This window comes from Oncorhynchus keta, chromosome 20 (assembly GCF_023373465.1).
Source record: "Oncorhynchus keta strain PuntledgeMale-10-30-2019 chromosome 20, Oket_V2, whole genome shotgun sequence".
Classification (NCBI taxonomy): Eukaryota; Metazoa; Chordata; class Actinopteri; order Salmoniformes; family Salmonidae; genus Oncorhynchus; species Oncorhynchus keta.
In genome coordinates this window covers 5934295-5958706 of record NC_068440.1, presented here as the reverse complement: position 1 = coordinate 5958706, position 24412 = coordinate 5934295, and the positions used below count along the sequence as shown (strand labels likewise).

Here is a 24412-nt window from a genome sequence, read left to right as displayed (position 1 = left end):
TTAGGGAGTAATGCTGTTCCCCTTGAGGTGAAAATATGGAATTTGACCATTCCATTGGCTCATCCACCTCACGATCATTCAACCTCACTCCCTTCACATGCGATGCTTCGTCGTGACATTGTCGTTGTCCGTCTATTGTAACAAAGAGAGATACGTTTTTCTGTAGCTTCATTTGCTTGCAGCTTACCTCAACCCTTTTTCATTCAGCAAAGTAAAGACATTCTACCTGTGTTGAAAGAGGCTTTTGTGGCGCTCCTTCTTTGGAGAGCTCTGCTGTGATGACAGCTGCTTATGGAGGAGGCCACTCTGTTTACAGCCACACACTGGACCCAATGGCAGCGTTATTGAGGAAGGGGCCATTTGTCATTCACTGTAAAATTATTACAGTGAATGACAGATGGCCCCTTCCTCAATAACGTTGCCATTGGGTCCAGTGTGTCAGTAGAAAAGGAAAAAAATGAAACCCGATTCAGAGAGATTGTGTTGATTTTTCTTTTTGCCTGTTAAAGGGACATTTTGTCCGACTTTGGTGTATTTGATTTTGTATCTGAAACCTTTCCGTACAAACTCCAACTCCACTTTATAGCGATTGTCAGGGTTTAGATTTTGGTTGGATCCTACAATCGCACGATAACAAGGTTATCACTTCAACCTTATGATCCCGATCATTCACCATGCACGGTTTCAAAGACAATGCAGAACTGCAGGGACACCCTTGTTGATGAGATCCTCTACCTGTGCAAAAGTTATCTTTACATGCAGCTTTTCCAAGGAGAACATGCAGTGCTGTTAAGCCTGCTGTGCATTGGAAATATTCTGCATTCTCTACTTGTCGGATGAATTGATTTATGTACAGCATTAAAATGTTTCGTTTGTGCATTGACATATACTTCAGTTGGAATGTGTAGACGCTACTTACTCAAAAGTATGTAACCATGTCCTCAAGTGCTCTAGTGGATATGAACAATGCTCTCCGACTGTACTTCCAGTTTATGAGCCAGAACTATGCTGCTGATTTTAAAAACATGTCAGCTTTATTTACTCACTCCTCTTTCATACAGAGAAGTGCCTTTGGTATAGCCTGGTCCTAGATATGTTTCTGGCAAGACGGCACAAACAGACCTGGAACCATGCTACTCTTGATAATTTCGGCAACGCATACAAAACAAATAGTAAGTAGAGAAGTACATTTCCTGAAAGAATTGTGGTGTGCTTGCTAGCTTGATTTAAAGTATGTATGGTTTTGAAATAAGTAGTGACTGGTTATAGTTTGAAAAGTAGGTATATGGATGGGTTGGTTGGTTGATAGGATCGCCTGAACATGTGGAAGTTGGCTTGGTGTCTCTAGCTTGAACGATAATACTGATAATTACTGTTAGTGGGCTCATTTATTCAAATTTGAATAGTTGTAATTAATAATATTTTGAATCTGTTAGTATTTTTAACGTGTGTAGCTGAAATGGTTTAAAAGCAGTAGCATTTGAAATGGCTGCACTGTGTTCATATGATTGGCATTGAATCCATGAAGTTGTATGTAAATGAAAAGTTTTAGAAATGTGAAGTCAGGATAGGTTTTTAAGTCAGAACATTTTTACATTTGTTTTTATTTTTTTACATTGCTACCACTGTACTCCTTTTGGTTCTCATTCAAACCTATGTTTAATTTATGCGCATTTAAAATGGTTATAGTTCCAAAAGTATAAATAGTACCTAAAGGCTGTATGCAAGCAATATATGTTGAGTCAGTGTGCACATTTCAGCATCGGTTTAGAGTTGATCACCTAACCGCTTCAAGAGGAGTAGCACGGCCAAACAATATATGAAGTGTTTCCATCATCCTGCAGTTGGGTTTAGACTAGAGTTTCTAGCTGGAATGGTTAGAAAGCAGTGTGAATATCTACTTCTCATGGTCGCCATTGACTGATGTAAATATTGCATATTTTAATTAGTTATAATATCAGTCTTTGACAAGCATTCTAAACACCCCAACGTTGGATGGTGTTGATAGCATGCCTTAAATGGTGAAAGAGGATTCATTTATTTACATTCTTTTTTTTACCATTCAAGTCTATTGACTTGCATTTAGTTTTATGCAAATATGGTTGAAGTACGGAAAGTATAAATACTTTTCAAACATTTTCTCAAGCAACCTGAATACGGTCAGTCTGCACATTTTTAAAGTTGATTTAGTGTTAAATAGCTCAAGTGGTTTAGGTGCTAGAGCGAGTGGAATAATTGTAATAAGAAGTATATAAGAAATCTAGAATCGTGCTTTGCCTTCAGCAAGCACAAGAAATCAGGATGTGTTTGTGTGTTCACCAGTGCTGCTGAGACCAATGGATCTGGTGGCGATGCCCAGGGGAGGGATGCTGAAGACTGGCCTGATGTTAATCACACCAAGAAGACCAGATCTCTGACTGCTCCCAGGTCAAAGGTCAGTTGGACTCCTTGACCCCCGTCAGTCCTTTTGGAGATAACTGGGAATGTGGCGTGCTCCAGACCTGGGTTCAAATACTCTTTCAATAGCTTTCACATGCATTTCATAGGATTTTTTTTTTAAATATTTTTTATTGGAATATACTGTATTTAGAAATACACTTTGAAAGTATTAGCATGTATTTGAAAATAGAAATATTTAAAATACCAATGCATTTGAACCCAGGTCAATTTATTTTTTCTTTTCTTTTTTTATACCTTTTATTTATACAGGTTTTTCTCATTGAGATAACAACATCTCTTTTCCAATAGAGACCTGGTCCAATAGCTGCAGGGGGAGCAATGTTTCAGACCAAACAACTTACTCACATACACTAACACAACATTAAACAAAACTATAAACACACATACAGTACAACAAAAACATCTGTTTGGTCTTAGTGGTATGTATTTGGAAGCAGTTTCAAATAGTAGGCTATATAAAATATTTTACGAAAATAACTTTCCAGTGCTGAGCGATTAACTGACATTTAGTTTTTTTTATTAGTTATTAAACAACTAATTGACAGACGTCAGATCAATTGCTTGAACTCCATTTAGTTCAGGTTATTTTTTGTGAGCCAATGCCCTGTGCCCTTTTATCTCGAGAAATCAAATAAATCAAGTCAAGAACTATGTGGAATGCTGGGCTGATGGGAGTTGTAGTTTTCATTGAGCAAATATTCAACCTAGTTCAGCGCAGAAACTTGGTAATTAACTACAATGTCCATAATCCTTTGTGGATTTTTCCAGCTCAGACAGAGACTGATCAGAGGATAATGCGAAGCGAGAGGTTTTGCTCTCACCAAGGTCATTCCAAAAACAAGTATGCCTTATCTACTTTGAGATTTAGTCAAATGATTTTGTCAGAATACTTAGGCAGGCTAGCAAAATGGGATGACTCAAAACAGTATAGTATGGGCCTCTGGCAGTCTCTATGGGGGTGCCGCAGGGTTCAATTCTTGGGCCGACTCTCTTCTCTGTATACATCAATGATGTTGCTCTTGCTGCTGGTGAGTCTCTGATCCACCTCTACGCCGACGACACCATTCTGTATACTTCTGGCTCTTTTTTGGACACTGTGTTAACTAACCTCCAGAGGAGCTTCAATGCCATACAACTCTCCTTCCGTGGCCTCCAATTGCTCTTAATTACAAGTAAAACTAAATGCATGCTCTTCAACCGATCGCTGCCCGCCCATCCAACATCACTACTCTGGACGGTTCTGACTTAGAATATGTGGACAACTACAAATACTTAGGTGTCTGGTTAGACTGTAAACTCTCCTTCCAGACTCACATCAAACATATCCAATCCAAAGTTAAATCTAGAATTGGCTTCCTATTTCACAACAAAGTATCCTTCACTCATGCTGCCAAACACCCTCGTAAAACTGACCATCCTACCAATCCTCGACATTGGCGATGTCATTTACAAAATAGCCTCTAATACCCTACTCAATAAATTGGATGCAGTCTATCACAGTGCCATCCATTTTGTCACCAAAGACCCATATACTACCCACCACTGCGACCTGTACACTCTCGTTGGCTGGCCCACACTTCATACTCGTCGCCAAACCCACTGGCTCCAGGTCATCTACAAGACCCTGCTAGGTAAAGTCCCCCCTTATCTCAGCTCGTTGTTCACCATAGCAGCACCCACCTGTAGCACGCACTCCAGCAGGTATATCTCTCTGGTCACTCCAAAAACCAATTATTCCTTTGGCTGCCTCTCCTTCCAGTTCTCTGCTGCCAATGACTGACTGGAACGAACTACAAAAATCTCTGAAACTGGAAACGTTTATCTCCCTCACTAGCTTTAAGCACCAGCTGTCAGAGCAGCTCACAGATTACTGCACCTGTACATAGCCCATCTATAATTTAGCCCAAACAACTACCTCTTCCCCTACTGTATTTATTTGATTTATTTTGCTCCTTTGCACCCCATTATTTCTATCTCTACTTTGCACATTCTTCCACTGCAAATCTACCATTCCAGTGTTTTACTTTCTATATTGTATTTACTTTGCCACCATGGCCTTTTTGTTGCCTTTACCCCCCCCTTATCTCACATCATTTGCTCACATTGTATATAGACTTATTTTTCTACTGTATTATTGACTGTATGTTTGTATGTGTCGAACTGCTTTGCTTTATCTTGGCCAGGTCGCAATTGTAAATGAACTTGTTCTCAACTTGCTTACCTGGTGGGGGGGAAAAAAATAAAAAAATGGAGAGCACAAAATGTTAGGTGGGCTGGCTGGCTGCTACTGCCTGGACAGAGTTGATTACTTTAAGGAATAAAAAATAGTCATCAAATAAAAACAAAGTAATATACACAATTGAAATATTTTATTATTTCATAGTCGCTTCCTACTTTTTCTATTGACGTGTACCTGACCGAGACAATGGTATGTGTTTTAGCAATGGAATGTTCAACATTTTTTGCTTTGGAATTGCCATTAAAAGCTTTAAAATCATTGTTATGTCATTATTTCATAATGTATTTCATGTTTAAAAAAAATGTTCAAACCGAAAACCGTCATTATTTTTTATTATCAAACCCGAACCTAACTTCTAAATCAAATTTTATTGGTCACACACACATATTTAGAAGATGTTATTGCGGGTGTAGTGAAATGCTTGTTTCTAGCTCCAACAGTGCAGTAATATCTAACAATTCACAACAATACGCACATCTAAAAGTAAAATAATGGAATTAAGAGAAATATACATATTAGGGTGAGCAATGTCTGAGTGGTATTGACTAAAATACAGTAGAATAGACTACAGCATTTATACATATGAGATGATTAAAGTAGTTTGTAAACATTATTAAGGTGACTAGTGTTCCATTATTAAAGTGGACATTTGGTCTCTAGTCATTGTCCACAGTGCTCAAAGAATCACACAGTTACAATTCTATAAAAAGTATGTTTTTTTTGTGTACAATATCTTTCCTTTTCAGCTTTCATGTGTATGGTATCCATTTGAATGTGCTTTACTGTAGTATGACTATAGCTCACTCCTAACTGGTCAGTGTCTGTTTGAGAATGCCTAATTTCATAAGGGCAACTACTGCTTTTGTTGGTGTTAATTTGAATTGAGAAAACGTTTGGGTATTTCTCTTAGTTTTCTCAAGGCTTTTCAGAGCAGGAATATACTCTGGGGCTTATTTTTGTTTGTGTTAGAAAATGCATATTGTCTTTTTAAAGTTTAGTGTGTGGCCCTTTTTCTAACAGTCGCATGCCAGTCGGTGTCCCCCTCCTCTCCCTCTGGCAGTTCTCAGTGCAAACCATGGCCAAATAGTTTACACCCACCCACGTAGACTCCTCACATTGATCTGTGTAGCACTTATTTAAAAAGGCTTAAGTAACTTGGGTAAACTATGACGTTATCAGGATCTGCTATTCCACACTAGAGGGAGGTTATTTTCAAATAATTTCTTATAAATAGCCTACTTTTTCAAACTATTTTCATACTCATTTTTCCAAATACAGTATTTCAAATTCCCCTAGGATCAAACAGTGTAAATGCATGGAGTATTTAAATATTTGTATTTGAAAATACAATGTGTATTTCATTTTTTTTTCAAACATGCCAATACTCTCTACATGTATTTCCAAATATATTCCAATAGTCTAAAAATAAATATCCAAATACTTACTTTGAAATGTCTTTGAAAATAATTAAAATAACCTAAATAGTATTTGAACTCAGGTCTGGTGTAGCATTGCAGCTTAATCCTCTGATGGGTTTTTGGTTGAATGTACAGTAGGCTATTTCCTGTTGCTAAATTTCTAGACTTGCTCAGAGGGATTAGGGAAAGTTGCCATGCAAACTGATGATCCAGATCCAGATGTTATTTTATCTACCTTAAGGTTAATGATAGGATTTCAGAGTAGGGTGATCTGTTCCTAGATCTGTGGTTAGGGACAACTTCTACTGCCAGCATTTCAGGGATGGTGGTGACAGTAGTTATGTTTCCATAAACCTGTCCAGTGCTTTTTTTTTTTTTTTTTTAGGGGGGTAAAATGTATAAAGTCTGCATATAAAATAGATGAGACAATGGTCTGCTAGGGTGAGCTTCCATTCAATACAGTGTTCAATAGAAATGTTGAAGTGTTTACATTGCCAATTTATGAACACTCAATTTTCCTAAATGGGTAATAATTGATTAATATTTGCCACATTTGAATAATTCTCATGTGCCAATTTATCTCCATGGTCATACGTGCACTCCTGTAGATCTGAAGTAATTGGATTGTTAAACTTGCCAGGCAACTAGAAAAGCAAGGTGAAGCAATACATGTATTCTTGAAAGTCTGGACAATCTTCTTTCTTTTTTTTTTTTTTGCAAGCAGGAGGCATTTAGAATCAAGTGGAGTGGTGCTTTATAGTTATGCAGTGACATCAGGTGTAACGAGTGAGTTGAGTCGGGCAGCAAGTTCAGGGAGTGAGTGTTTTAGTTTTAGTTTTTAAAAAATGAAACAATGAACACGTAACACAAACAACGCACCGATATGAAAACAGAGTCAATAACACCTGAGGAAAGAACCAAGGGGAGTGACAGATATAGGGAAGATAATTAAGGAGGAGATGGAGTCCAGGTGAGTGTCATGAGGCGCAGGTGCGGGGATAATCAGCAAGCCTGATGACCTAGAGGCCGGAGAGAGAGTATACGTGACAGTAAACCCTCCCTGACGCGCGGCTCCCACCGCAAGATGCCGTCGAAAAGGGGATGAACCCGGGGATCAGGAGGTGACCCGTCACGACAGCTGATGCTCGAGAACCTGTCGAGTCAGCTGGTGCGCGGAAACAAACAGATCGTTTAAGGCATGAAAGCCTGACGATCCGGCTGAGGGCAGGGAAGCCTGACGATCTGGTTGAGGCATGAGAACCTGGAGCAGTTCCCGGACCCGACATCATGACTCTGACACAAAGTTTTTTTTTTTTTTTTTTAAACACTCCTGGATGCTTCCCTGAGGTGAGGTGTTATTCTGTAACGAGTGTGCTGAGAGTCGGGAAGCAAGTTTAGGGAGTGAGTGTTTTAATAAATAAAAGACAATGAACACGAAACACAAACAACGCACCAACATGAAAACAGACTCAATAACACCTTAGGAAAGAACCAATGGGAGTGACAGATATAGGGAAGATAATTAAGGAGGCGATGGAGTCCAGGGGAGTGTCATGAGGCGCAGGTGCGCCAGACGATGGTGACAGGTGTGCGGGATAATCAGCAGCCTGATGACCTAGAGGCCGGAAAGGGAGTATACTTGACATCAGGTGCCCCGCTTACCTTCAAAAGTATTTGTCAATCATCATTTATTAGAAAAACACAGTTTCCATGATAATTTTTGTGAATAAAGAATGTTTGACAAAATAAAAATCCACCCTTTCGAACATTTTTTTTTTTTGCAATCTTTAGACAATGTCTCATATCTGCAGCTTCCATTGCGACATTACTTTTGTCGAATAAACCTTGGTCAATGGAAACCTGCCTAGTGACACACTATATATACAAAAGTATATGGATTAGTGGATTCGACTAGTTCAGCCACACCTGTTGCTGACAGGTATATTAAAAATATAGAGCACACAGCCATGCAATCTCCATAGACAAGAATTGTCAGTAGAATGGCCTTGAAGAGCTCAATTCAACGTGGCACCGTCACATGATGCCACCTTTCCAACAAGTCAGTTCGTCAAATTTCTGCTCTGTTAAAGCTGCCCTGATCAACTGTAAGTGCTGTTATTGTGAAGTGGAAACATCTCGGAGCGACAACAGCTCAGCCGCAAAGTGGTAGGCCACACAAGCTCACAGAATGTGACTGCCAAGTGCTGAAATGCGTAGCGCATAAAAATCGTCTGTCACTACTGAGTTCCAAATGGCGTCTGGACACAACATCAGCACAATAACAGTTCTTCAGGAGCTTTATGAAATGGGTTTCCATGGTCTAGCAGCCACACACAAGCCTAAGATCACCATGTGCAATGCCATGCATTGGCTGGAGTGGTGTAAAGCTCGCTGCCTTTGGACTCTGGAGCAATGAATCACGCTTCACCATCTGGCAGTCAGACGAAAGAAATCTGGGTTTGGTGGATGCCAGGAGAACCCCACCTGCCCCAATGCATAGTGCCAACTGCAAAGTTTGGTGGAGGAGGAATAATGGTCTGGGGCTGTTTTTCATGTTTCAGGTTAGGCCCCTTAGTTCCAGAGAAGGAAAATCTTAACGCTACAGCATACAATGGCATTTTAGATTATTCTGTGCTTCCAACTTTGTGGCAACAGTTTGGGTAAGGACCTTTCTTTTTTCAGCATGACAATGCCCCCATGCACAAGGCGAGGTCCATACAGAAATGGTTTGTTGATCGGTGTAGAAGAACTTGACTGGCCTACACAGAGCCCTGACCTCAACCCCATCGAATACCTTTGGGATGAATTGGAACGCCGACTGCGAGCCAAACCTAATTGCCCAACATCAGTGCCCGACCTCACTAATGATCTTGTGGCTGAATGAAAGCAAGTCCCTAAAAGCAATGTTCCAACATCGAGTGGAAAGCCTTCCCAGAAGATTTGAGGCTGTTTATAGCAGCAAAGGGGGGACCAGCTCCATATTAATGCCCATGATTTTAGAATGAGATGTTCGACGAGCAGGTGTCTACATACTTTTGGCCATATAGTGTATAATAGGTTAGTCCTTCCCTTGCCCAATAGAGGGAGCCAGAGTTACCATGCATGAGGTTTGCAGGCACCAAGCATACAATAGGTTTTGTTGTCAGTCATCATCAGTGATTCATTGTTCCTCAGAAAAAGAGGTTAAACCTCAATTAAATTATGAAAACGAAAAACGTATTATTTCTAGCACATTAGTGAACACTTCTCCAAAGTGTTCTAGAGAGTCTGGAGACATGGGAACTTTTTATATTTGGTGTAAACACTGTTTTCTGCTAGTGTTTGTTGCATGTCTGAAAGCGTGTGGGTGTGCGTGTGTGTGCATTGCATTGCATTAGACTGAGACTTACCCAGAAAGACTCACAGCTGTAAACAATACCAAAGGTGATGTATTGACTCAGGGGGTTGGAGACTTATTTTTTATTTTTTTATTTTATTTCACCTTTATTTAACCAGGTAGGCTAGTTGAGAACAAGTTCTCATTTGCAACTGCGACCTGGCCAAGATAAAGCATAGCAGTGTGAACAGACAACACAGAGTTACACATGGAGTAAACAATTTAGCAAGTCAATAACACAGTAGAAAAAAATGGGCAGTCTATATACAATGTGTGCAAAAGGCATGAGGAGGTAGGCGAATAATACAATTTTGCAGATTAACACTGGTGATAAATGATCAGATGGGCATGTACAGGTAGAGATATTGGTGTGCAAAAGAGCAGAAAAGTAAATAAATAAAAACAGTATAAAAACAGTATGGGAATGAGGTAGGTGAAAAAGGGTGAGCTATTTACCAATAGACTATGTACAGCTGCAGCGATCGGTTAGCTGCTCGGATAGCTGATGTTTGAAGTTGGTGAGGGAGATAAAAGTCTCCAACTTCAGCGATTTTGCAATTCGTTCCAGTCACAGGCAGCAGAGTACTGGAACGAAAGGCGGCCAAATGAGGTGTTGGCTTTAGGGATGATTTAATCAAGATATTTTAGTGTTCATTATTCTTTTTATATACAAAATGTTTTTTAAAAATCCACTTTGACATTAGAGTATTTTGTGTAGATTGTTGACACAAAAAAAGACAAACCCCACTTTGATTTCACTTTAATACAACAAAATCTGGAAAAAAGGCAACTGGTTTGAATACTTTCTGAAGGCAACTCATATGTATAGCCAAGCCAGCTGCTATGGTAACATGGCATAACAACTATCATACATTAGTAGTTATCAAGACAGCATAAACAGATCTGGGACCAGGCTATAACATTTGTACCACCAGCACCCACCACCAGCATCCACCTCGGAGGGGAGGGGCACACAAGTTAAGCTGCTTCTCTGCCAGTCGATGTTCACTTGTTTGCCCACATGTAAAAATACTACAGTTTACTATAGAATTCTGTAGTATATTGTAGAATAGTATACTACACATTGTAGTATCCCTCGATCATGTGTATTAATACTTACTATATAGAATGTTGCAGTATACGGTAGAATACTATAGTAAATACTACAGTATTATCTGCAACAACAAAAAAACTAGTAATTACTACAGTAATGTATGTCTGCAAAAACAGTACTTTTTTAAAAACTTTATTAAATACTATAGTATTTCATTAGCAAATACCCTGCCCATTCCCCTCTCCCATATCCCAATTTATGCCACCCGTAAGTGAGAAACCTACATGCCTAGTATTGACCATATTGTGTTCCATACAGGATATAACAAGAGCTCTGATCTCGGTTCATATCCCAGTCCTATCTATCTAAAGCTTATGGAACATTTGCTCTTTTAGTATTTGTCCAGTAGATTTCCTCAAGGAGAAAGACTCTACTTATATATTCAGTATACTACAATGAATACTACAGTAAAGACTACAGTAAATACTATAGCATATAAATATAGTAGGACTACAGCATTTAAACCATAGTATATGGTCATACTCTTTTGTAATAGTCTTCACCAAGTAGCTCCTCATCAAAATAATCTTCCTCCAAGAAGTCCATGACTTCATGGTCCTCCTCATCCTGCAGGCCTTCTTCAGTGATGACCCTTTAGCACGTAAAAAAGGGGATCATGAATTTAAGGGAATTGTTGTCAACCTGTTGGCAAAGTTATATTTTTAATCCCTTTCACTCTCACATTTTGAGAAGACGTAACAATTTGATATCTGATAGTCCATAACTAAAATAATATGATTATGTATGCCTGTAGTAAAATGGAACCCGTTATACCTCCAACCAGAGCCTTCATAAGTCATATCATTTATCAAAGGAGTTATACATTCATTCGTCCATTCAACAGCCAGAAGGCTCACAATTTTTTGTAGGAATCATATCACACATATCAAACATATCAAACATACACCTAATGAGTTATCTAGCTAACTAATAATAATAGCTACCCTCTCTCTTTCTTCTGGCTGTCAGGATAGAAGCTACAAATCCAATCATTTTAGCTCTAATACCTAATAACAAATACTCTTGAAATTGTAAATTAGACCATTTTATTTTGTACAGCCATCAAAGGAAACACAAAAACAAAAAAGACGACAATCTAAATCAAGTCCTTTCTGGGTGACTGACTGCAGCTTGAACAATAGTCAACAGGCTAGCTACCATTAGTTAGCTCACAGACTTTGCTAGCTAGCAATTTAACTAACATTATCTGAGGAGACACTATAGTGGCCTAGAAATACAATGACATTGCTAAAGTAGGGAAGTAATTAGTAGAAAACAACTTTGCCATCGTTATCATGTTGTCAAATTTACTTAGAGATGGCAATTGCCATAGCTAGAAACGTTTGTAAAAAAATGCTAACATTAGCTAGTTAAAAGCCGGTCCTGTCCCTCAATCTTAGCTAGCTAAAGTTATGCTCCATCTAAAGTCAATCTGACTCTATTACAGTGATGGCAAAATGATTTGCCTCCTTTTAGAAATTGTATTGTTTTTTTCCAAGTAACTATAATGCACTTTAGACTAAATCTTCATCAGAACATTGCAGCTCAGAGAATGTCATTGAGTAGCTAGCAGAATGTTCATTCGGGCATCGGTCCACAAGAGAACATTCAAAACAATAACAAATCATGCAACTGTGGAGATGGGAGAACCATCTCACTTCATCAATCAGGCCTTCATGGTAGAGTGGCCATGACGGAAGCCACTCCTCAATAAAAATCACATGACAGCCTGCTTGAAGTTTACCAATAAGCACCTTACGATTCTCAGACCATGAGAAACAAGATTCTCTGGTCTGATGAAACCAAGATTGAACTCTTTGGCCTGAAGATTCACCTTCCAACAGGACAACGACCTTTAGCACACAGCCAAGACAACGCAGCAGTGCCTTCGGGACAAGTCCCTGAATGTCCTTGAGTGGCCCTTGAGTGGCCCAGATTGAACATCTCTGGAGAGACTTGAAAATAGCTGTGCAACGGCGCTACTCATCCAACTTGACAGAGCTTGAGAGGATCTGCAGAGAATAATGGGAGAAACTCCCCAAATACAGGTGTGCCAAGCTTGTAACGTCATACCCAAGAAAACTCAAGGCTGTAATCCCTGCCAAAGGTGCTTCAACAAAGTACTGAGTTAAGGGTCTGAATACTTACGTAATTATTTTAGTTTTTTTAATTGTATATTTTTGCAAAGTTTAACGTAACAATGTGGGAAAAAGTTAAAGGGTCTGAATACTTTCCGAATGCAGGGATGAGATACTGAATGTCATTTTTGGTGAGTTTGGACATTTACAAGCGAATGTGAACAAGACATTGTGCAAATTAACCAAGTTTTGGATGCATCCTTGTCTGAAGGAAGAACAGTACTGGCTCTGAAGCAGCATGTGTACACGCAGTGCCTGTGTGGAGTCTGGGGTCGCTAGGGAAATGGGCCTGCCTGCTCTTCTTGAAGAAAAGGGGGGAGAAGAAGATGGTCCGAGAACAGACAGGAGAAAAACACAAGGAAATCAAGATAATGGCATTAATGACAAATAATTAATCCAATCCACCTTTGACTTCTCAAACATGGCAGAAAACTAACACAAAATGGTGCCCCGTCACCTTGTTTATTCAGCCACTTACTTAGATAACGCCACCCAAAAGTTTAACTTGCTAGTTAATGCAGAATTCAACATTTTTCACGCAGAAAAATAAATAAAACCATTAATATCTTGCTGCGTTTTGTAAAATAATGTGAAATGAAGAACGCGATCTGCTTTATCTCGTATTGCACAAGTTGACTGTATGTATTTACATAAACATGAGCTACAAATATTAACATGTATTGAACAACTTCAAATAAATAGTTTTCCAAATACCCCGGTATACCTCCCAACGATATTAATGGTATTGAAAAACCATCCCGTGGCTATTTCCAAATACCCCGGTATACCTCCCAAGCCCATAACATTCAACATCATATTTATTCAGATATATTCAGTTATCATATTTGCATTTCACATTTTCTTATACCTGTGGGCTACCACAAAAAGGGGGGGGGGGACAAATCTGAGAAATGCATACCAAGAAAGATAATGAGCAGCATCAAAAGTTGTGTAAGATTTTGCATGCAAGGACAATATACAAACTTTTTTCCTACACATTTAGTGTGTGTGTGTGTGTGTGTGTCTTTGTGTCATAACACATAGTTGCTCCATCCATATACTGTAGATTGACTCAGGTTTCACTACTATTGTCATCTTCTGCGTTTCGCTCAGAGGAATTATTTTCAACTCTGCCCAGATTCAAGTCTGACAGACTGCCTAATGGAAAGCTTTGCATTCCATTCTCCATTGTCATCAAGGTTCAACAAAGGCACACTCACCAGAATAACATACCTATGTCTTATCAAACATAATCATAGGAAAACGGTGTCCAGACAGATAGGATATGGTTTGTATTAGTAGCTACCAAACACTTTGTGGCTCTCCTCCCAATCATTCACACCTCATCCCCACTATCTGACACACCACTGCAGATCGAAATCATTCTCCTATTACCACACTCAGGTTTAAGTATCTCTGGAATTGATGTTGTTCAAACTAAGGGTGGAGTACACTTTGAAGTATGCCTTGGAAGGGTGGCTCTGTGCTCCCCTTTTCACTGAAGTGTAGACAGATGAACTCCGATGAACAAACACTGGCAGGATGCTACAACTTCTGTTCTATACATACCAGTGATTCTTGCCTTTTTGTTGTCAGTGGAGCGTTGCAAGCTCTGAGTAATTGGGGTTTGGTTCTTATGAAATCGAGAGATTATTCGCATGCAAATTATACCGTGAGCCTATTGGCTCTCTACGAAACAGTTGATAGCAGCAGAATGAACATTTCATACTCTAATGTTCGGTCTCTCTTTTCCCTCCCCAATCTCTTTCTCCCTCCCATCTTTTTCTGCCTCTATCTTTCTCTTTTAGCATGTTGTCCCCCCTCTCCCTCCCCCTGTCTCACTCACTATCCCTCCCTCTGCCTTTCCATCTATCGCTCGCAAACAGGCCAAGGACCTCAGCTACTCAGAGATGGACCTCCGTGCCAAGCCCAAGAGGTTCGGCACTTTCACCTTTGGCTTGAAGAGGAGTAAGAAGAAGAGTGACAGGGATCTATCCCAGCGTGTCGTGGCCCTCCACAGCCCCATTCCAGAGGTCAAAGGGCAAGAGGAGGAGGAGCCTTTGGACCTCAGCCTCTGGGACATCGGCCAGGGCGACATCGGCCAGGGCTCTCTGAAGAGGTTCGCTATGTCTCAGCCTGACATAAACACTACGACACGGGGCACCTCTTATCCTCCTGCCACTGTCCCCAATGTATCGCAGGCCCAGGAGCCCCTGATCGACAGTCCTAAGACTGTCACCAACCAATCAAAATACCAGGAATCCCTGATGGACAAGATTATTCCTTTTGAAGTGGGTCAGCATACAGGAAAAGCCCCTTTAGCTATGCCTGAGATGGTGTGGGACGAGACCTCAGAGGAAGAGGAGAGCCCGGATGTTCAGTGTGACAACCCTTATGCCTCAACAGACCATACTGACACAACTTATATGGATGTTGATCGCTTTAACCCAACTCCTCCCTCTTTCCCATCTATCCCACCACCCTGCTATCCATCTTGCCCACCTACACCCTTTTGCTCTCCTCCTACTACAGTTTACACCACAGACCAGAGAGATGACATTTCCCACTCCCCATTACCCAGCTCTGACCCTGTGAGTAGTGGTCTTTCTGATTCTGTCTTTCATGTTACTGAATACTCACTTACCAAAGCTGAGTCCTGTGTTACCTTCTCCATTGGCCAACCTGTTGTTGCTGAAAATATCAGCACTGTTACCCCTAATACTGATCCCTCTCCCATTGCCTTGGACCCCAATAGAGAAACCTCTGTGACTGAAACAGACACACCTGTCCCTGTGGTTAAAACCGAGAGCTTTGCGCTCAACCCTGATACTTTGGCGGACGACACTGACACCCCTATTCTCATCACTGTCAGCTCTTCTCTTGTCACGATCAACTCTGTTACTGATGTGGACCCCCTTGCTGACACTGTTACTACCATTGGCACCACCTCCATCAATGACACCTCTGTCTCTACCACGGGTACATCTATGCCTGAAACTGTCACCTCCGTCACCTCTGAAGAGGTCAGCACCGCTGTTCCTCATCTTGGCCCCTCTCCCGCTGAAATGGTCATCCCCGTTCCAAGCACTGACAAATCTACAGCTGAAATGCTTGGGGAATCCTTTGTCACAAAATCCTCAGTCACCATTGACGCTTCCGGCTCCTCTACAATCTCTGAAACGATGGCAACTGCGACCGGTCAAGAAGCAGAAGTAGAGATTATGGAAGCGGAAAATATTCTGAACTGCGACCCTGACATCGTCAGGGAAAAATCAAATGACGTGTCCACAATTGCTACTGAGGAAGTTCAAGAAGCAGGGATGATGGAAGAGGCCAGCATCATAGATTATAATAGACAGATCGAGGAACATATGCCCTGTGATGCAAAAGTTGTCAGGGCAAGCTCACATTATGTGGCCATACCAGAGAACAGCAGTGCCATGGACGTCACTATATCAGTGGTCCATTACAGCATCCTGGACGATGACAAGGAGGAGAGTGGAGATGAAAAGGTAAAAGTGGAGGAAGAGAAAGGCACGGGCAGACAGTGGAGGAATGGTAATGAAACCACCGAAATGGTATGGAGTGTGGCATCGCAGAAAGAAACTGAAGAAATGTTCGAAACGAGGGTTAGAGGTCAAGAGAGTGAAGCCCACAAAGAGAAGAGAAACATTGAGTGCCAAGACGAGAGTGACCCGGCGAGCCTAGCGCAGGTGGAGGAGAGAAAAGCGAGAGAAGTCTGGCCACGGGTGAAGGAAAAGAGGGAGGAGGGGGTGGAACCAGCCCTGCCGGTTCAGCAGGTGCACACGCTCACGGAATGTGAGTCGCCAGCCCTACCTTTCACCACAGAGCAGCATGGAGAGGAGGAGGGGTCAGGGAGTAACCGGAGTGTGGTTACGCATGCTTGCCCGGGAACAGAGGCCTGCACTTGTACAAATGCACAGACCCCATGCCAGGAAGAGCCACAGGAGGGAGTGAACGAGTCCCGCAGCGCAGAGCATAAACACTCTAACAACCGAGGGCGAGAGGACACACTCAAAACACACAAACCACTCGCACACATTGCCGACGGAGAGGAGAGGATTTTAGCCACGCATACAACAGAGATAGTGGACTTAGTCACTCGTACTGTCGAGGACACGGGTGCACCGAGCACACCATCTTTCACTGACCAGAAAACAAACGTAGACCCTGTCGCACACAGTGCAGATGGTGAGAACAGACTCCCACTTGACACAGACAGAGAAGAGACATCGACAGACACATTCGCACAAAGCGCTGAGTCCGAGTCCAACACATACACTGCAAAGGGAGAACACAAAGGGACACTCAGTACTGAGTGGACAGACAGTATTTTTACTCAGGACACAGACGGAGCCAGTGGAGAGCCAGTGTCAGAGCAGGTGGCAGGGAATCCTCCAGTCACAGGAGACCCAATCCTCGAGAGACTTCGGAAGAGAGCCAGCGGTCTTGTCACTGAGGACACAGAGAGACCCGGTGCAGAGCCAGAGCAGGTGGAAGTGAAGCTGTCAGTCACTGTAGACACATTCCTCAACTCACAGAAGAACAGAGTCAACTGCCTCAGCCAGCCAGAAGGGTAAGTGATTCCATTTAATCTGATGTCCTTACTCTGATTTCTAACTTTTCTTGATGTGTGTGTTTTGAAATGGAGGCGGTTTCATGTGATCGTTCTATACTAAATGAGTGAGTGTGTGCGCAGATTGAACACGTGTGTCTGAGTGTGAGGGAACGTGGAGACTCGACAACAATAGGACTAATTGATCTGTCATGTCTGCTGTGCAGTAAATTGTATGGTATGGTAGTAGGTGGAATAGATGACAAAATGGTGATGTCCGTTTTCTCTGCAATGTGTCTGGAATGTTGTTTATTGGAAATGCAAACACTTATCTTATACTGTTGTGATTTATGGTAACAAGCTATAATAACGAATTGAATTTACAGTTGAAGTCAGAAGTTTACATACACCTCAGCCAAATACATTTAAACTCAGTTTTTCACAATTCCTGACATTTTATCCTAGTAAACATTCCCTGTCTTAGGTCAGTTAGAATCACCACTTTACTTTAAGAATGTGAAATGTCAGAATAATAGTAGAGATAATGATTTATTTCAGCTTGTATTTCTTTCATCACATTCCCAGTGGGTCAGAAGTTTACATGCACGCAATTAGTATTTGGTAGCACTGCCTTTAAGTTGTTTAACTTGGGTCAAACGTTTTGGGTAGCCTTCCACAAGCTTCTCACAATAAGTTGATTAGAATTTTGGCCCATTCCTCCTGACAGAGCTGGTGTAACTGAATCAGGTTTGTAGGCCTCCTTGCTCGCACACGCTTTTTTCAGTTCTGCCCACACATTTTCTATGGGATTGAGGTCAGGGCTTTGTGATGGCCACTCCAATACCTTGACTTTCTTGTCCTTAAGCCATTTTGCCACAACTTTGGAAGTATGCTTGGGGTCATTGTCCATTTGGAAGACACATTTGCGACCAAGTTTTAACTTCCTGACTGATGTCTTGAGATGTTTCTTCAATATATCCACATACTTTTACTTCCTCATGATGCCATCTATTTTGTGAAGTGCACCAGTCCCTCCTGCAGCAAAGCATGTTTGGGATGGTGTTCTTTGGCTTGCAAGCTTCCCCCTTTTTCCTCCAAACATAACATTGGTCAATATGGCCAAACTGTTCTATTTTTGTTTCATCAGACCAGAGAACATTTCTCTAAAAAGTACGATCTTTGTCCCCATGTGCAGTTGCAAACCTGGCTTTTTTACGGTGGTTTGGAGCAGTGGCTTCTTCCTTGCTGAGCGGCCTTTCAGGTTATGTTGATATAGAACTCGTTTTACTGTGGATATAGATACCTTTGTACCTGTTTCCTCCAGCATCTTCACAAGGTCCTTTGCTGTTGTTCTGGGATTGACAGAACGCGTCTCCTTCCTGAGCGGTATGACGGCTGCGGGGTTCCATGTTGTTTATATTTGCGTACTATTGTTTGTACAGAAGAATGTGATACTTTCTGGTGTTTGGAAATTGCTCCCAAGGGTGAACCAGACTTGTGGAGGTCTACATCTTCTTTTCTGAGGTCTTGGCTGATTTATATTGATTTTCCAATGTTGTCCAGCAAAGAGGCACTGTGTTTGAAGGTAGGCCTTGAAATACATTCACAGGTACACCTCCAATTGACTCAAATTATGTCAATTAGCCTATCAGAAGCTTCTAAAGCCATGACATCATTTTCTGGAATTTTCCAAGCTATTTAAAGGCACAGTCAACTTAGTGTTTTTAAACTTTTGACCCACTGGAATTGTGATACAGTGAAATAATCTGTCTGTAAACAATTGTTAGAAAAATTACTTGTGTCATGCACAAAGTAGATGTCCTAACTGACTTGCCAAAACTATAGTTTGTTAACAAGAAATTAGTGGAGTGGTTGAAAATCAAGTTTTAATGACTCCAATCTAAGTGTAGGTAAACTTCCGACTTCAACTGTATACAGAACTTTCCTACCTATGTACAGACAGACAGGCATGACAAAGGTTTACTTTAGCGTCCTGATACATGACATGTGGCTCTAAGTAACTTAGTCATCTGAACCATAAACATTACGTAATCATTTCTCAGGTGAAACAACTACAATATTTACCACGTATTTATTTACCTGTTCTTTTTTTTATCTGTCACCTTTTGGAATATTTCTTATTTGTGGACATTTCTTCATTGACAATCAACATCTTTTGTTGTTGTTGTTGAATTGGCCAGTTTCCGGGTGGATCACAAAAATGTGAACGTCTCCAAGTCAGACTGTGGAAGTGGTGATTAGCCTCACCCATCCGACCACGTATTTGTGGTGACTGCTCTCTGCACCCTCTCAGTGGGATGGGCTGTGAGGAGTCATAGTAAAATAACTTCTGGTGGCTTTAAAACGTGTGTGTGTGTGTGTGTGTGTGTGCGTGCGTGCGTGCGTGCGTATGTATGTGACAAACTGAGTTTAAATGTAATTGGCTAAGGTGTATGTAAACTTCCGACTTCAACTGTGTGTGCGTGTGCGTGCGTACGTACGTACGTACATACATACATACATGCATACATGCATACATGCATACATGCACTGTTCGTTCAGAAAGTATTCAGACCCCTTGACTTCCACATTTTGTTACGTTACAGTCTTATTTTCTCATCAATCTACACACAGTACCCCATGATGACAGTGAAAACTGTTTTTTTTATTTTTATGTTTGCAAATAATAATTAACTGTCAGGGAGGTGACCAAGAACAGAACTCCAGAGTTCCTCTGTCCTTCTGGAAGGTTCTCCAATCTCTACAGCACTCCACCAATCAGGCCTTTACGGCCAGACAGAAGCCACTGCTCAGTAAAAGGCACATGACAGCCCGCTTGGTGTTTGCCAAAAGGCCCCTAAAGACTCTCAGACCATGAGAAACAAGATTCTCTGGTCTGATGAAACCAAGATGGAACTCTTTGGAATGAATGCCAAGCGTCACGTCTGGAGGAAACCTGGCACTACCCCTATGGTGAAGCATGGTGGTGGCCGCATCAAGCTGTGGGGATGTTTTTCAGTGGCAGGAACTGGGAGATTAGTCAGGATTGAGGGAAATATGAACAGAGCAAAGTACAGAGAGATCCTTGAAGAAAACCTTTTCCAGAGCGCTCAGGACCTCAGACTGGTGTGAAGGTTTACCTTCCAACAGGACAACAACCCTAAGCGCACAACCAAGACAACACAGGAGTGGCTTCAGGACAAGTCTCTGAATGTCCTTGAGTGGCTCAGCCAGAGCCTGGACTTGAACCTGATTGAACATCTCTGGAGAGACCTGAAAATGCCTGACTGCACTTGAGAGGATATGCAGAGAAGACTGGGAGAAACTCCCCAAATACAGGTGTGCCAAGCTTGTAGCGTCATACCCAAGAAGACTAAGCTGCAATCGCATCCAAAGGTGCTTCAACAAAGTAAAGCGTCTGAATAATTATGTCAATGTTTTTTCTTTCAGTTTTTTTATATGTCACACATTTGTTTCTTTCAAGGTCGAGGGATGGTATGGGGGGGATTTAAGGGCAGATGGAGGGGTGGGAGGGGGACTGAAAAGCTAATTTGGTGGCTGTGTAGGATGGGGAGGGATGGGGAATGCGTCAGGGTTGTTTTTTTTATATGCATTTCTTAAAAATAAAAATGTAAACCCCCCCCCCCTGAATAGAAAAATGTCAAAACTAAATCAAAAGTTAGTCAAACATGCCACATAGGCTCTTGAAGCCTCTAAAAACCACATGGGAAACTGTTGAGGGTGAAAAACCCTTCAGCGTTGCAGTTCTTGACACACTCAAACCAGTGCCCCTGGCACCTACTACCATACCTCATTCAAATGCATTAAATATTTTCTCTTGCCCATTTATCTTCTGAATGGCACACATACACAATCCATGTCTCAGTTGTCTCGTAGGTTTCTCGTAGGTTTAACAATCCTTTAACCTGTCTAATGCCCTTCATCTACACTTGATTGAAGTGGATTTAACAGGTGACATCAATAAGGGATCATAGCTTTCACCTGGACTCACCTGGTCAGTCTATGTCATGGAGAGAGCTGATGTTTAGTACACTCAGTGTAGACCAGGACCATAGTGTTTTTTTTAGCAGATCTTGTATTATTGTTCAGAATTGATCAAAGGGCCAGTATGAAATTAAGAAAGGGGCCGGATCTGGCCCGCAGGCCACCAGTTGAATAGCCCTTCTGTAAGTAGTGTTGTCTTTTTGTTGTTGTCTTTCCCATTGTCTTTCCCAGCGGTGCAGCGGTCTAAGGCACTGCATCTCAGTGCTAGAGGCGTCATTACAGACCCTGGTTTGATCCCGGGCTGAATCACAACCGGCCGTCATCGGGAGTCCCAGAGGGCGGCGCACAATTGGCCGGGTTAGGGGAGGGTTTGGCCCGGGTAGGGAGTCATTGTAAAAACAAAAAAATTGTTCTTAACTGACTTACCTAGTTAAATAAAGGTTAAATAAAAAATAAACACATCTGCTGCTGTTTCCTGCTGCCCCACAAGATGGTGGCATATACATATGGTTGAGTTCAGAATGCAGTGGTCCACTTACTTATTACAATATCACTAAGATATATCTCTATACTGTATATAAGGGGGGAAAATATCAGCTTGTGTGAATGTTGGCAGTATCTAGAAAGTCACACAGGACACCAAATGGTTTGCTAACCTCTGCTTTAATCAAATCAACAAAAAAAATTAAATGTCAAATGCACCGAATACCGTGAAATGCTTACTTACAAACCCTTAACCAACAATGCAGTTAACAAAATACAGTGAAGAAAATATACAAATAAAAAAAGTAATACATTAAAATAACAATAATTTTTTATTTAACCAGGTAGGCAAGTTGAGAACAAGTTCTCATTTACAATTGCGACCTGGATGAGTAATAATGAGACTATATACAGGGGGTACCGGTACCGAGTCAGTGTGCAGGGGTACAGATTAGTCGAGGTAATTTGTACATGTAGGTAGGGTGAAGTGACTATGCATAGATAATAAACAGCGAGTAGCAGCAGTGTAAAAACAAAAGGAGGTAGAAGCTGTTAAGGAGCCTTTTGGACCTAGACTTGGCGCTCCGGTACCGCTTGCCGTGCGGTAGCAGAGAGAACAGTCTATGACTTTGGTGACTGGAGTCTGACAATTGTTTGGGGCATTCCTCTGACACCACGTAGTATATAGGTCCTGGATGGTAGAGTATGTTGCACTCTGTCCAACATTTATTTTATGAAACAGGAAGTCCTGTCATAATCTGCCAATAGACACAACTTCCACCTCTTGTATGAGATTGGAGCTCTGATGGACAGACGTGTTAACACTAGGTGGAAGCTAAGCTAAAGGGAATAACCCTCAATGTGTAAAGTGTTTTGGACTCTGAGGCCACCTTGCTACAGGGATTCGGGAGGGCCAAATGTCTGCTGACACTGTGTCATCTGGTGCTGTCATTGGCGCCATCCATTCTTTGTCTACGAACCTACTTAGATTTTCTATGACATTCAATTTTCTTTCATGAATACCAGGATGGAAGCAATAATCAGAAACATGCCAAAGGTAGACTTTCAAGAAAAGTCAAGAATTGACAACAAATGCACATTTTAAGGACATAGCTTGATTAGCATACTGCGCCCCATACATTTATAGTTTTACCCATGGGCAATGATAGGTGTTCACCACATGAGGGCAACACTTTCAAAAGAGATATGTCAAACCAACATTTCTTTACCTGTAATTAAAAAAGACTATTTTGGCCTGTGATCAATACCTCCGTTATAGGAGGCACACCCCCGCAGGCCTCGCCACTAAAACATGTTAGAACAACAGTCAGCCGTGAGTGGCAAGTGAAAGAGATTCTCCGGTACTTTGGTATACTTATTAGCCAGTAGATTTGAATGGAGCAATCACGTGCCAAAAGTGGTCCCCGAAATAGATGATATGTGCCCCACGTCATTGCTCTCTCTCTGCTGCGTCCACTGAGCCATTGGGCCAGAAGAAAACAGTTTAACAAATTAAGGATTTTGTGGCTAATTGAGGTAAAATGGTAATTCCGCTCATAGATTATGCATGTGTAAACTACACATTGACACATCAGCCCAAAGCAGGATGTTTAAAAAATAAATTTTTAATCGCCAAAATACTGGAGATTGTACATCAGTAATGCCGGCAAAATGAATGATCTTATGGGAACTATACATCCCAGTGTGTTTAGCTACAGGAGTAGCCTGATTTTAACATCTTTTAGTGATTGGTGCATTGCTATTAAAATGTAAGAACAAGCAAAGAGTGTGTGTGGATATTCATGTTCTTCCTTAGACCGCAAAGCCTTCCTCCACCTTACCCTTCAGACAGCATAGAGGGGGGGAAAAAGTTACAAAAAATAAGTTGATTAGTCGTGTACACATTTTAGATGGCGTTTTAGCAGTGCAATGAAATTCTTCTGTTACTGGCTCCTAACAATGCAGTCAAATGTCAAACAATTCTAATGGAGAAAATAACTGATGGACCAAGCCAATGAACAACCCAAATAGCACTGTAGCAGTATCAATCTATACATATGTACACAAGGGGAATTTACACACGAGAAACTACACTGAACACAAATATAAACCTAAAGTGTAAAGTGTTGGTCCCATATTTCATGAGCTAAAATAAATGTTTCCAGAAATGTTCCATCCACTCAAAAAAGCGTATTTCTCTTACATTTTGTGCACACATTTGTTTACATGAGCATTTTTCCTTTGCCAAAATAATCTACCTACCTGACAGGTGTGGCATATCAAAAAGCTGATTAAAAAGAATGATCATTACACAGGTGCACCATGTGCTGGGGACAGTAAAAGGCCACTCTAAAATGTGCAGTTTGTCACACAACACAATGCCATAAATGTCTAAAATTTTGAGGGAGTGTGCAATAGGCATGCTAACTGCAGGAATGTCCACCAGAGCTGTTGCCAGATAATTTAATGTTCATTTCTCTACCATAAGCCACCTCCAACATCATTTTAGAGAATTTGGCAGTACGTCCAACCGGCCTCACAACCGCAGACCACGTGTAAGGAGTTGTGTGGGTGAGCGGTTTGTCAACGGCATGAACAGAGAG

At 41.3% G+C, this 24412-nt stretch overlaps 1 protein-coding gene across 1 annotated transcript in view; it reads left to right on the top strand.

The window, feature by feature from the left end:
* LOC118399214 (uncharacterized) overlaps positions 1–24412 on the top strand; it is a 63405-nt gene that overhangs the window by 5636 nt on the left and 33357 nt on the right. The window contains exons 2-3 of the mRNA XM_035795113.2: positions 2323–2434; positions 14554–17342. Coding sequence (XP_035651006.2) covers positions 2323–2434; positions 14554–17342 — 2901 coding nt within the window. The remainder of the gene's footprint in view (positions 1–2322; positions 2435–14553; positions 17343–24412) is intronic.